Source organism: Pan troglodytes, chromosome 23, assembly GCF_028858775.2.
Source record: "Pan troglodytes isolate AG18354 chromosome 23, NHGRI_mPanTro3-v2.0_pri, whole genome shotgun sequence".
NCBI classification, from domain to species: Eukaryota; Metazoa; Chordata; class Mammalia; order Primates; family Hominidae; genus Pan; species Pan troglodytes.
This window is the reverse complement of record NC_086016.1, coordinates 31,394,228-31,407,377: the sequence shown is the minus strand read 5'-3', so window position 1 is coordinate 31,407,377 and position 13,150 is coordinate 31,394,228. Positions and strand designations below refer to the sequence as shown.

Sequence of the window (13,150 nt, the reverse complement as noted above, 5' to 3'; positions counted from 1 at the left end):
ACCAAGCTGCGGGGAATCAGGTAGGGGCCTTTATTGGCCAGCACACATCTACCTCCTGGCATCTGTCACAAGCATTTGCAGGAGTAGGTGGCCCCTTCCTCTCCACGTCCCCATCCCCAACCTGAGATGCGGGAGGGCCTGGGGGCTCAGAGGGAAGAACTGAGGCAAGAAGCCCCAGGTGATCCAGTCAGAGGATTGGGCAGCCTGACCTTGGGGTGGGGAACCCAGCACTGGACAACAAGGAGGGAGGGGCACAGGAGGGCTCCCCGAGGTTTGGTCGGGGAGGGGGAGGAAGACTGCCCCCTGCCCTGTCATCTCTGCATGTGCCGAGCCCCAGCTCCTGACTCCCTCAGTGCCTTTGGGCCTGGATGCTCAGACAGCAGATGAGACGAAGCCTTGTACCTCTATCCCTCCTTGAAGGCCTGCCTCCCCCCACTTCACAGAGGGAAACTGAGGCCCAAGCCTCTCCTCTCAGCCCTTGCTCAGCCTCAGACATGTGCATAGTGCCAGGACTGAGACCTGCTTACCCCTAAGGCCTAGATGGCAGAAGGGACCCTGAGGACATTAATAAATATGGACGGGCGGTCCCTGGAGGCAGCTGGCCGAGTCCAGGTAGGAGGGGAAGCCTGGCCTGGTCTGCCTCAGGGGCCGCCACCACCCTCAGCCTCTCTCGTCCCGGCTCCTGGGGGCCACGATCCGGTAGTTGGTTGTATGTCCGCCCCTCTTGCCCCGAAGGAGGCTGGGGGTGCCTGTGCCGGCAGGGCCCGCCCCAGACCCCAGCTCTGGTTCTGCCGGAGGGAAGAAGGAGAGAGGCCACATTAGAGGGGTTCATGTGAGGTGCCCACCTCCCCTTGGCCCTCTAGGGGGTGGCAGAACCAGGCATGCTCTGCCAGGTATAATCCACCCTGGTCTGGCTGCAGAGCTGTGGGAAAGGGGGTCTGCAGATTGGTTGGTGCCTCACGCCAGGACTTAACCAGCCCCCCAGCCCAAGGAGAGCACTCAGGGCCTGCTTTGTCAGGTGGGGATAACCACACCCACCTCCTTTAGGAAGTGTTTAGATGCAGTGAGTGCTTCATAGAAAAGCTGCTGCTTCTTCTATTCATTTTGGGGTGCAGGTGTGCCCTGAGTCATCCCCATTTGGTAGCTGGGTAAACTGAGGCCAGGGAACAGACATGGGCTAGGCCACCAGTTGGGGGAAAGAGCTTAGGAGGCCAGGCTCTGCCACTGACCTACTGTGCAGTCTTGGGCAAGCTGGACCTCTGTCAGGGCCTCAGTCATCTCATCTCTGAAACAGGGACAGTTCCGGATGGAACCAGAAAACTACTCATCCTTCAAAACCAAGGATAGGAGCCATTACCTCCAGGAAGCCTTCTGTGACTATCATCTCAGCCCTTCCCAAAGTAAAATGATCAGGCCAGGCAGGTCAGAAGAATAGGCTGTTTTTCTAGGGGGAGATGGACACTCAGGGAGGAGAGGGCCACGGTGGAGGACTTGGCTAAGCCTCCATAGGACAGATACTTGGGTTCTGGTGAACACCAGGTTCCCACTGAGGGCACTGCCACGGAGTGGGCTGTCCGTCGTAATCATGACTGCCAGTGCCCCGACCCTGTGTGGCCCAGCCTGCCCTGCACCTCTGGGCTGAGTTGAGGGCTCCCGGAGCAGACAGGCATGTGTGGTCACTGAAAGGGACATTCCATGCCTTAGGGAGCGTGGGAGGGGAGTGGCACAGAGCACTGGCCCCAATGCCAGCTGGGATCATGGCTTGGTCCCACTCTGCCAGTTATGTGGCCTTGGGCAAGTCATAGAACCTCTGAGCGTCATCTGGAACGTGGGCATAATAGTCCCATTTTCACACCCTTGTGATACATGTGTTTACCGTGACCAGGACTGGAAAGTGGTTTTCACGGGAAATGCTGGATTATTATGGTTACTAGGTTGGTGTCGCTTCCACCCAGGTCTCCTGCAGGTCTGGTCCCTGTGAGTTTGTCACAATCAAATTTGGGGCCCTGGATGAGTGGCGGAGTCAGCAAACCTTTGCTGATGCAGTCCAAAGGGCCAGGACTTTAGAGGGGAGACCTGAGGTGGACCCCTAGCCTGACCATTCCCATTCCTGTGACTCTGAAGCAGTCACAAGAGCCTCTGAGCTTCTGTTTCTTCACCTGTAAAATGGCCACGGCATCGCTCACCTAGCAAGTTTACTCCTCTAAGAGATTGGAGATGATCAATCCAGCCCAGGTGGGTCAGACACGTGGCAGCTGATACTATTATCATAATTATTGATTATAACCTAAACATGAACCCCATCTGGGTCTTCAGTAGCACCTGATGTGTATGTTGCGCCAATGGGGAGGGTCCCACCTCCTTCCCTGTCCCATTTCCCAGTCCCCCGACCTGTCCCTCCAAGCCCCGACCCAAGCTGGCTTGAGGGGCCACTGGCAGTGGGTGTGGGACTTCTGAGGTGTCTGGCACTTTTCTCCCTGGGCTGTCAGAGACAGAGCTGGCTGAAGGCAGGGACAGATCCAGGGACATGGTGGCTCAAATGTGTCCCTTCTAGCTCCTGCTCCAATCCTCAGAGAGGAGGTGGAGACACCTAAAAAGGTTCTGAGAGCCTGAGATTTGGTCCTTGGCCCCTCTCTGTAAGAGGGGAGGAGGTCTGGGAGCTAGGCACTGAAGTTTCTAGAAGTTAGAGAAGCATGTGGCACTGTGGGAGGAGCTTTGGAAGCAGACCCCACACCCTTCCCAGGCTCTGGGCCTCTGCACAGGCAGGACTCTCTCAAGGCTGCCCGACCCACTTCCCCACCTGGCACACTCATTGGGATCTTCCAGGACGCAACGCAGAGTCCCCTCTTCCAAGAAGCCTTCTCCAACCCCTAGGGACAAGTGACTCTTCCTCATCCATATCCTTCCATGCTCCCCTACCCCATATCTCCGTAGATACGATTCCCTGCCACTCATGGCCAGCTCCCCAAGGCCAGCACCTATCTGTACTCCAGAACACCAGTGCCCAACAGGTCTGGCTTTCAATGAGTGCTCCCTACAGTTTTGCTGGATGAAGGAGGCTGGGCTCTAACCTTAACCCTTCTTCCTGCTTGGGACCTAAGTTTCTCAGTCTTTTTTTTTTTTTTTTTTTTGAGATGGAGTCTCGCTCTGTCACCCAGGCTGGAGTACAGTGGTGCGGTCTCGGCTCACTGCAACCTCTGCCTCTTGGGTTCAAGTGATTCTCCGCCTCAGCCTCCCGAGTAGCTGGGATTACGGGTGCCCGCCACCACACCCAACTAATTTTTAGTAGAGACGGGGTTTCGCCATGTTGCCCAGGCTGGTCTTGAACTCTTGACCTCAGGTGATCCATACGCCTCGGCCTCCCAAAGTGCTAGGATTACAGGTGTGAGCTACCATGACCGGCCTCTCAGTCTTTAAAATAGATGCGAGGCTGGACATGATGTGGAGGCCTCTGTGCACTGATGTGCTCACTGGGCTGCGAGATGGGGCGGTTGGGCAGGTGAGGAATAGAGCTCAGCCCCTCGGGTGGCCAATCCCTTCCTTTCTTCAGGGCCAGCCACAGGCTCCAGTTTCATGGGGAGAGATTTTCTCAGCCTCACTCCCAGGAGCCAGACGCAAGGAGGGGTACCACCCACTGGTGTCTAACCACCTCCTGTACTACCCCAACCTGCTTTCTAGGACCTTCTCAATCTAGGCCCTGCCAGATTCTGTTGCTTCTAGGCTCCTTCTGGTCTCTTGGCCTTCGCTTATGCTGTTTCTCTGCCTGTTCACTCTTCCCAGATCCTTGCCCTTCAAGTCTTCACTTAGATATCACCTCCTCCAGGAAGACCTCCCTGACCCCCCTCCAACCTCCTCTGGGCCAGGCCAGAGGCACTTCTGTATTTCCATGGCTGCCTGTACTCCCTTTCCTGCAGTGTAGCTCACCTGGGTTTCTCTACCAGTGTCAGGGTTCTCCTGAGCCCCCCAGCACCCTACACTCCTCAAGGGCAGGACTGTGTCTGTCTTATCTTGTGGAGCCTGTCCCAGCAAGGTGCCTGGCACAGAGCAGGTGCGCATTCACTCAAGTGACCAGAGCCTTCTCTCTGCCAGGCACCATTTGCTGGCTGGCTGGCTGGATGAAGAATGAGTGTCCGCTGGCCTGGGCCAAGCATCGGAAGGCGCCTTCTGCATGCCCAGGCCTTTTCCAGGCCCTTCCTGGAAGAGGCTGCCCCTGCCTGCCCGCCCTGCCATTACCTGGCCAGATGATGGCTTCCAGGAGGGTGACCCGTCTGGCCAGGAGCTCCAGCTGAGCCTGCTGCTGCAGGAAGCTCTGTAAGCTAGGAGCCTGATGGGAGATGGAGAAGAGCAGACGGTGCGAGTCTGGCCTCCGAGGGCTGGGCTGGGGAGCCAAGCGGGGAGGGTGGGAGGGCACTGCCAGCTGGCGTCAGGGCAGGAGCCTGGGAGTGAGTCTCAGTACTGAGACCTCAGTTTCCCCTCCTATGGTGGGGACAGGGCTGGCCGGGCTCCTCAAATAACCACATGGGTGGAGAGTTTCTGGGTGAATGAATGCCTGGGCTGAGGGCCTGGCTCTCTTAGTCCCCTAAAGGGACCAACAGAACAGGTTAGGAGGACCAAAGGGAAAACTGCAAAGGGGACACCTGGGGCCTGGAGGATCTGCCTTGTGAGAGCCTCTGGGGGCTTATGGGAGAGGAAGGTCAGAACTAGTAGGTGGTGTATTACCCAGAGTCCCCTGGGGCCTGAGCCTAGCTCTGTCACCCACAGTCCCCTGCCCTTCTGGAGTCTTGCTCCATGACCTATTGTCCTGCGGGCCTGACTCTGTTACCCATGATTTCTCTAGAGCTGAAGGCTGACTAGAGTCTGGATCTATTACCTATAATACTCCTGTTGCCCTGAGCTGTGATTGGATTCCCCATGATTCCTTGCACTCCAGGAGTCTGGCTCTGTTACCCACAATCCCACTGCTGGAGTGGAGTTTGGTTCCATTGCCCATAATTTCTTCCAAACTTAAAATCTTTCATCTCTGGTTCCCTGCAGGCCTAGAAACCACACTACCCATAATGCTTTAGAGGCCCAGGTCTGACCACAGCAGCAGGGCCCGGGTTTCTAGGGCACCCCTGCACCCGTGGAGGAGGGAACCAGTCATTGAGGGAAGGGTGGTTGTGGCCTCTCAGGTCCATGCTTGCCTGGGGCAGGCACCTTCTCCAGCCTCATGACTGGGCTCAGGCCAGTTCCACCCCAGGAGGGCTTGGGGAAGGCTGGCAGGCAGGGGCTGGGCCGTCTGTCCGTCTGTCTGTCTCTACTCACCATAGAGCCCAATCATTGTTTCCAAGATTAAAACCCTCTCAGCTAAAATCTTCAAAGCCTCGCGTAGCTGGTGCAACCCCTCCCCCTGTGGAGGAAAGAGACAGATGCAGCCGTGAAGGGGGCAGGGGAGGGGACCCTGCAAAGCCCGTCGGTGGCCCATGCCCCACCCGGGACATGCACCTGAAGCCCCACACTACCTGCCACAGCCCAGGGTCCATGGACAGCCAGAACAAGACCAGGTGAGGACAGGAGGGGGACAATAAGGCAGACAGAAGGAAGCAACCCCTGCAGGACCTCCCAGAAGGTCCCGTTGGATCCCAGCTGGCTGCTCTCTGACAAGGCCGCAAATCCTGCTGCGCTGAAGGCAGGGGGAGCCAATCTTCAGGGGCAGAACGGCAGTCCCAGAAGCTGCTGGGAGCTCTCCTGTCCTCTAATGTCTGTCGCCCAGCACCAGTTGCTCTCCCAACACCTGCATGACTATATCTCTTGGCCACCTATATGCTTATTTACTTCACATTCTTTTTGCTTTAAATCACCACATTAGCCTCACCCTAATTACTCCGATCAGTGAGTTCAGGCTACTTACCAGTATTTCCACTCATGCCCAAATGAATATATAGATGTTCCTTGACTTTCAATGGGATTTCATCCAGATAAACCCAGTGTAAGTTGAAAATATCACAAGTCAAAAGTACATTTTTTTTTGAGACGAAGTTTTGCTCTTGTTGCCCAGGTTGGAGTGCAATGGCGCGATCTCAGCTCACCGCAACCTCCACCTCCCAGGTTCAAGCGATTCTCCTGCCTCAGCCTCCCAAGTAGCTGGGATTACAGGCATGCACCACCACACCCAGCTAACTTTGTATTTTTAGTAGAGACAGGGTTTCTCCATGTTGGTCAGGCTGGTCTGGAACTCCTGACCTCAGGTGATCTGCCCGCCTCGGTCTCCCAAAGGGCTGGGATTACAGGTGTAAGCCACCATGCCCAGCCAAATACATTTCTTTTTTTTAAGAGACAAGGGTCTTGCTATGTTGCCCAGGCTGGCCTCGATCTCCTGGCCTCAAGTGATCCTCCTATCTCAGCCTTCCAAAGTGTTGGGATTACAGGCATGAGCCACCATCCCTGGCCAAAAAAGTGCATTTTTGACATACAATATTTTCAACTTACAATGGGTTTATTTGGAAGTAAGTTGAGGAATGTACTGAAAGCCTATATTGCTTTCGCACAATTGTAAAGTTGAAAAATTGTAATTTGAACCATCGTAAGCTGGGGACCATCAGTATGTCAATAAAATTAGACAAGGTTTGAGTTACATTGCTTTTGGAGAACTTGCGCTTAAAATTCTGAGAAACCTGAGGCTCAGCACTCTGTCCCTTCCCCAGGTCTTCACGCTTTGGGCTCCCTGCCTGGAAAACAGTGCTCACCTCTCCCAGGGCTTAGACTATGCCAGGTCCACAATCTGGCACATCCTGATGCGTCACCCTCAGCCCAGCCCTCTCCTCTTAGCAGTACGGGTCTGCTTCTCCCTGTCTCTGGCTCCCGGACCCCAGGGATGTGGCACTGGGCTCACAAAGCCCCTCCTCCAAGGCCACCAGCTCTGGGGCTCCCCACTCCCCAAGTGGTACCAGCTGCTACCCAGGGCTCATGCCAGAGACATCTCTTTCTCCCCATCTGCATCCTTTCCTTCCCCAGCATATGGTCCATAGTCTTGACAACGCTCCACACTCCCTCACTCCTTCCTCTTTCCTAGTCCAGACCAAAGCTATTTCCAGAATGTAGATCTCTCAATTCCAACAGCGCACCAGGATGACAAATAGAACTATCCCAGCTCTGACAACATCTGGAAATCTCTCTTGGTGCCCTTTACTCAGTACAGATAAGTGAAGGGATAGACAATATGCATAATTGTATAATTACAAGCCAACCCTTTAAGGTTGCTGCTTCCCACAAAACCATCTAAACAACTAAGAGGTCTCTCAATATGTCCATCATGAGTGAGCCTGCTCGCTGGGGCTGACCCTTGTGATCCAGCTGTCCTGTCCACAACACATGGATCAGGTGACCCTCAGGCCGCTGAATGGCCATTTCAGCCTGGGGGTCCCAGGGTCACCACGAGCTGCATGCCAAAGTAATCCCCTTTCGAGTATTACAGGGGCAGGATCTAAAAATGAATGACCTTCGCTAGGCACAGTGACTTACACCTCTAATCTCAGTGCTTTGGGAGGCCAAAGTGGGAGGATCACCTGAGGCTAGGAGTTTGAGGCCAGCCTGGGCAACATAGCAAGACCCCATATCTACAAAAAATTTAAAAATTAGAGTGGGCACGGTAGCTGTCCTGTAATCCCAGCACCTAATGACACTTTGGGAGGCCAAGGTGGGCAGATCACTTGAGGTCAGGAGTGCAAAAGCAGCCTGGCCAACATGGTGAAACCCCATCTCCACTAAAAATACAAAAATTAGCCAAGGTTGGTGGTGTGCACCTATAGTCCTAGCTACTTGGGAGGCTGAGGCAGGATAATCACTTGAACCCAGGAGGCAGAGGTTGCAGTGAGCTGAGATCACACCACTGTACTCCAGCCTGGGTGACGGAGGGAGACTCCATCTCAAAAAAAAGAAAAAAAAATTATTTGGGTGTGGTGGCACACACCTGTAGTTCTGGCTACTGTGGAGGCTGAGGTGGGAGGTTCACTTCAGCACAAGAGTTTGAGGCTACAGTGAGCTATGATTGTGCCACTGCACTCCACAATGGGTGACAGAGCAAGACCATGTCTCAAAAAACGCTGGGGGGGCTGGCATGGTGGTTCACACCTGTAATCCCAGCACTTTAAGTGGCCAAGGTGGGAGGATCACTTGAGCCTAGCCAGGGCAACATAGTGAGACCCCATCTCTAAAAAAAAAAAAAAATGGCCAGATGCAGTGGCTCACGTCTGTAATCCCAGCACTCTGGGAGGCTGAGGTGGGTGGACTGCTTGAGCTCAGGAGTTCCAGACCAGCCTAGCCCACATGACGAAATCCCATCTCTACTAAAAATACAAAAATTAGCCAGGCATGGTGGTGTGCGCCTGTAGTCCTGGCTACTTGGGAGGCTGAGGTGGGAGGATTGATGCCCAGGAGGCTGAGGCTGCACTGGGCTGAGATCGTACCACTGCACTCCAGCCAGGGCGACAGAGACCCTGTCTCAAAAAAAGAAAAAATTAAAAAATTAGCCGGGCGTGGTGGTGTGTACCTGTAATTCCAGTACTTTGGGAGGCTGAGGTGGGAGGGTGGCTTGGGCCCCTGAGGTCGAGGCTGCAGTGAGTCATGATCATGCCATAGCACTCCAGCCTGGGCAACACAGCAAGACCCTATCTCGAAAAATAAAAAATAAAAAAAGATGATCTTAAAAAATTCCAGGCTGAGCACAGTGGCTCACACCTGTAATCCCAGCATTTTGGGAGGCCTAAGCAGATGGATCACCTGAGGTCAGGAGTTTGAGACCAGCCTGGCCAACATGGAAAAAACCTGTCTCTACTACTACTAAAAAAAAAAAAAAAAAAATTAGCCGGGTGTGGTGGTGCATGCCTGTAATCCCAGCCACTCTGGAGGCTGAGGCAGGAGAATCGTTTGAACCTGGGAGGCAGAGGTTGTAGTGAGCCGAGATCATGCCATTGCACTCCAGCCTGGGCAACAGAGCAAGACTCTGTCTCAAATTAAAAAAAGAAAAAAAAAAGATAAAAAAAAATTCCATGAAGCCATTCCTGGCATGGACAATGGGACAAGCTGACATCATGAGCTTCCTAATGAGGTACAATAAAAGGCACCACAGGTGCCCCTGCCAAGAGTATTTAGCCTGCATCTCATCATGAAGAAACAATCAGACAAATTTAAATTGTGGGACATTCACACAAAGACAAAGTCAAGAGAAGAAGAAAAAGGCAGGAGGCCTGTTCTAAGTTAAAAGAGACAAGAAATGTGACAACCAAACGCAGTGTGTGAGAACCTTGATTATATTTTGGACTTTATTGATTGATTGATTGAGACAAGGTCTTGCTCTGTTGCCCAGGCTGGAGTGCAGTGGTATGATCATGGCTCACTGTAGCCTTGACTTTCAGGACTCAAATGATCCTCCCGTCTCAGCCTCTCAAGTAGCTGGGACTACAGGTGTGCACCACCACACCCAGCTAATTGAAAACAAATTTTTTTTATTTTTTTTTGTAGAGACAGGTGTCTCCCTATGTTGCCCAAGCTGGTCTCAAACTCTTGGGCTCAAAAGAGCCTCCCACCTTGGCTTCCCAAAGTGCTGGGATTATAGGCATGAGCCACCTTGCCCAGCCAGATCTTGGACTTTGGAAAAAAAGAGCTTTAAAAGGCATTTTGGGGGCCAGGCGTGGTGGCTCACACCTGTAGTCCCAGCACTTTGGGAGGCTGAGGTGGGCAGATCAACTGAGATCAGGAGTTTGAGATCAGCCTGGCCAACATGGTGAAACATCGTCTCTACTCAAAATACAAAAATTAGCCAGGCGTGGTGGCAGGCACCTGCAATCCCAGCTACATGGGAGGCTGAGATAGAAGAATCGCTTAAACCTGGGAGGCAGAGGTTGCAGTGAGCAGAGATTGCACCATTGCACTCCAGGCTGGGCAACAAGAGTGAAACTCCATCTCAAAAATAAATAAATAAATAAATAAATAAATAAATAAATAAATAAATAAATAATAAAGGTATTTTGGGGGTCAGGCGCAGTGGCTCACGCCTGTAATCCCAGCACTTTGGGAGGCTGAGATGGCCGGATCACCTGAGGTCAGGAGTTTGAGATCAGCCTGGCCAACATGGTGAAACCCTGTCTTTACTAAAAGTACAAAAATTAGCCAGGCATGGTGGTGTGCGTGCATGCCTGTAATCCCAACTACTCAAGAATTGGAGGCAGGAGAATGGCTTGAACCTGGAAGGCGGAGGTTGTAGTGAGCTGAGATCACGCCACTGCACTCCAGCCTGGGTGACAGAGACTCCGTCCTGGTGCTCCAGCCTGGGTGACAGAGACTCCATCTCAAAAAAAAAGGAAAAAAAAAAGAAAAGCCATCTGGGGACAACTGGTAACATTTAAAGGTAAGTCACATATTTAATGGCATCATTTTGCTAAATAAATGTTAGCTTTCTTAAGTATGACGACGGTATTGTGGTAATGTGGGAGAATGTCCATATTCATTCACAGTGCACACTGCAATGTTAGGGGAAACATGGCTGGGTTTTGCAGCTTACTTTTAAATGAATTTGAAAAAAAGATCTATAAATATATAAGAGAGAATGACAGAACAATTGTGGCTCAATACAGTCATACATCACATAATGATGTTTCAGTCTACGATGGATTGCATATCTCCACAGTGGTCTCATAAGATTATAATGGAGCCAAAAAATTCCCATTGCCTAGTATTTACTATATTTTACTTATTTACTTATTTATTTTTGAGACAGAGTCTTGCTCTGTCGCCCAGGTTGGAGTGCAGTGGCGTGATCTCGTCTTACTGCAGCCTCGACTTCCCCGGCTCAAGCGATCCTCCCACCTTAGCCTCCCAAGTACCTGGGACCACAGGCACATGCCATCATACCCAGCTAATTTTTTTATTTGTACAGACAAGGTCTCGCTATGCTGCCTAGGTTAGTCTGGAACTCCTGGGCTCAAGTGATCCTCCTGCCTTGGACTCCCAAAGTGCTGGGATTATAGATGTGAGCCACTGCACCTGGTCATATACTATACTTTAAATTGTTATTTTAGAGTGTACTCCTTCTACTTATTTAAAAAACAGTTAAACTGTAAAACAGCCTCAGGCAGGTTCTTCAGGAGGTATTCCAGAAGAAGGCATTGTTATCATAGGAGATGACAGCTCTATGCATGTTACTGCCCAGAACTTCCAGTGGGACAAGAGGTGGACATGGAGACAGTGATACTGATGATCCTGACCCTGTGTAGGCCTAGGCTAATGTATGTGTTTGTGTCTTAGTTTTTAGCAAAAACATTTAAAAAGTGGAAAAAAAAAAAAAAAAGGGTCAGGCACGGTGTCTCACACCTGGAATCCTAGCACTTTGGGAGACCGAAGCAGGCGGATCACTTGAAGTCAGGAGTTTGAGACCAGCCTGGCCAGCCAACATGGTGAAACCTCATCTCTACTAAAAATACAAAAAAATTAGCTGGGCATCGTGGCGTTCACCTGTAGTCCCAGCTACTTGGGAGGCTGAGGCAATGAGAATCGCTTGAACCCAGGAGGCGGAGGTTGCAGTGAGCCGAGATCAAGCCACTGTACTCCACTGTACTTTTCTTGAGACATAGCAAGACTCTGTCTCAAAAAAAAAAAAAAAAAGTAAAAAAAAAATTAATTTCACCAGCGCGGTGGCTCACGCCTGTAATTCCAGCACTTTGGGAGGCTGAGGTGGGCGGATCACTTGAGGTCAGGAGTTTGATACCAGCCTGGCCAACATGGTGAAACCCCGTCTCTACTAAAAATACAAAAAATTAGCTGGGCGTGGTGGCTCATGCTTGTAATCCCAGCTACCCAGGAGGCTGAGGCAAGAGAATCACTTGAACCTGGAGATGGAGGTTGCATTGAACCGAAATCACACCACTGCACTCCACCCTGGGCGACAGAGCAAGATTTTGTCCTAAACAAACAAACAAAAAAGCTCCAAAAATCTTTTATGGTGTATTTTTGCTGTACCTTTTCTATGTTTAGATACACAAATACTTACGACTGTGTTGCAGTTGCCTGCAATATTTAGCGTAGTAACGTGCTGTTTAGGTTTGTAGCCTGGGAGCAATTGGCTACACCATACAGCTGAGGTGTGTTGTAGGCTATCCCATCTAGGTTTGTGTATGTACATTGTATGATGCTCATGCCACAACAAAATCACCTAATGGCATATTTTCCAGGACATATCCCCATCATTAAGTGACACATGGCTGTACCAATAATTGGTCCATCTACAGGAAGGGCAGAATGACATTCATTGTACCAACTTTTCTGTATATCAAAATGCAAAATAGCTGGGTGCAGTGGTTCACACCTGTAATCCTAGCACTTTGGGAGGCTGAGGCGGGTGGATCACGTGAGGCCTGGAGTTCAAGACCAGCCTGGCCAACATGGCGCAAACCCATCTCTACTAAAAATACAAAAATTAGCCAGGCATGGCTACAGAGTCCCAGCTACTTAGGTGGCTGAGGCACGAGAATTGCTTGAACCCAGGAGGCAGAGGTTGCAGTGAGCTGTGATTGAGCTGTTGCACTCCAGCCTGGGCGATAGAGACTCTGTCTCAATAAAAAAGGAAAAAAACAAAATAAAAATAAACAAAAATATTGGGGAGGCCAGGTGCAGTGGCTCACACTTGTAATCCCAACACCTTGGGAGGCTGAGGTAGGAGGATCACTTGAGGCCAGGAATTTGAGACCAGCCTGGGAGACATTGTGAGATCTTGTCTGTATTTTTTAAAACATAAAAATAAAAAGAAAAATCTGGGGAAAAGTGTTTTTAAAATCCACTGTTTGGAACTCCCTCAGACCAGGTGGCCTGATGTTTGCACTGATGACAACCCAGTCTCCTTCAGCCTGGCCTGCCCTCTGCACTCCGGATCTAAGTGTCTGGGCCTGCTGGACAACCCTACTTGGCTGTAACACAGACTCCTCCCGTTGGTCCACAGACAAAACTCAGCCTGCTTGCTTCTCCTGGTTCTCTTTTGCTATTTTAAGTCTCCCTTGACTCCTCACTCCCTTTTGCAGCCAGACCAGCACACAAGTGTCTTTTTGCTCCATCGACGGCTGTCTGTCCTCACTGGCTCCCACCCACTGCCCGGCTCAGTCTCTCACCAGGATGACCACGACAG

At 51.5% G+C, this 13,150-nt stretch overlaps 1 protein-coding gene across 11 annotated transcripts in view; it reads right to left on the bottom strand.

Moving 5' to 3' along the window:
- Positions 1-7: 7 nt before the first annotated feature.
- The window catches only part of EMID1 (EMI domain containing 1), a 53,828-nt gene continuing 40,685 nt past the window's right edge, over positions 8-13,150 (bottom strand). For 3 of the 11 annotated variants that reach the window (XM_009438091.5, XM_063807661.1, XM_009438096.5), the window contains 2 exons: positions 4,234-4,324; positions 8-788 (listed from right to left, as the gene is read on the bottom strand). In XM_009438091.5, coding sequence (XP_009436366.1) covers positions 661-788; positions 4,234-4,324 — 219 coding nt within the window. In that variant the 3' untranslated portion in view covers positions 8-660. Of the gene's footprint in view, positions 789-1,309; positions 1,330-4,233; positions 4,325-5,304; positions 5,390-13,150 lie in introns of those variants that run through there. The other 8 variants (XM_063807659.1, XM_063807660.1, XM_063807662.1 and 5 more) reach the window with 5 other exon arrangements.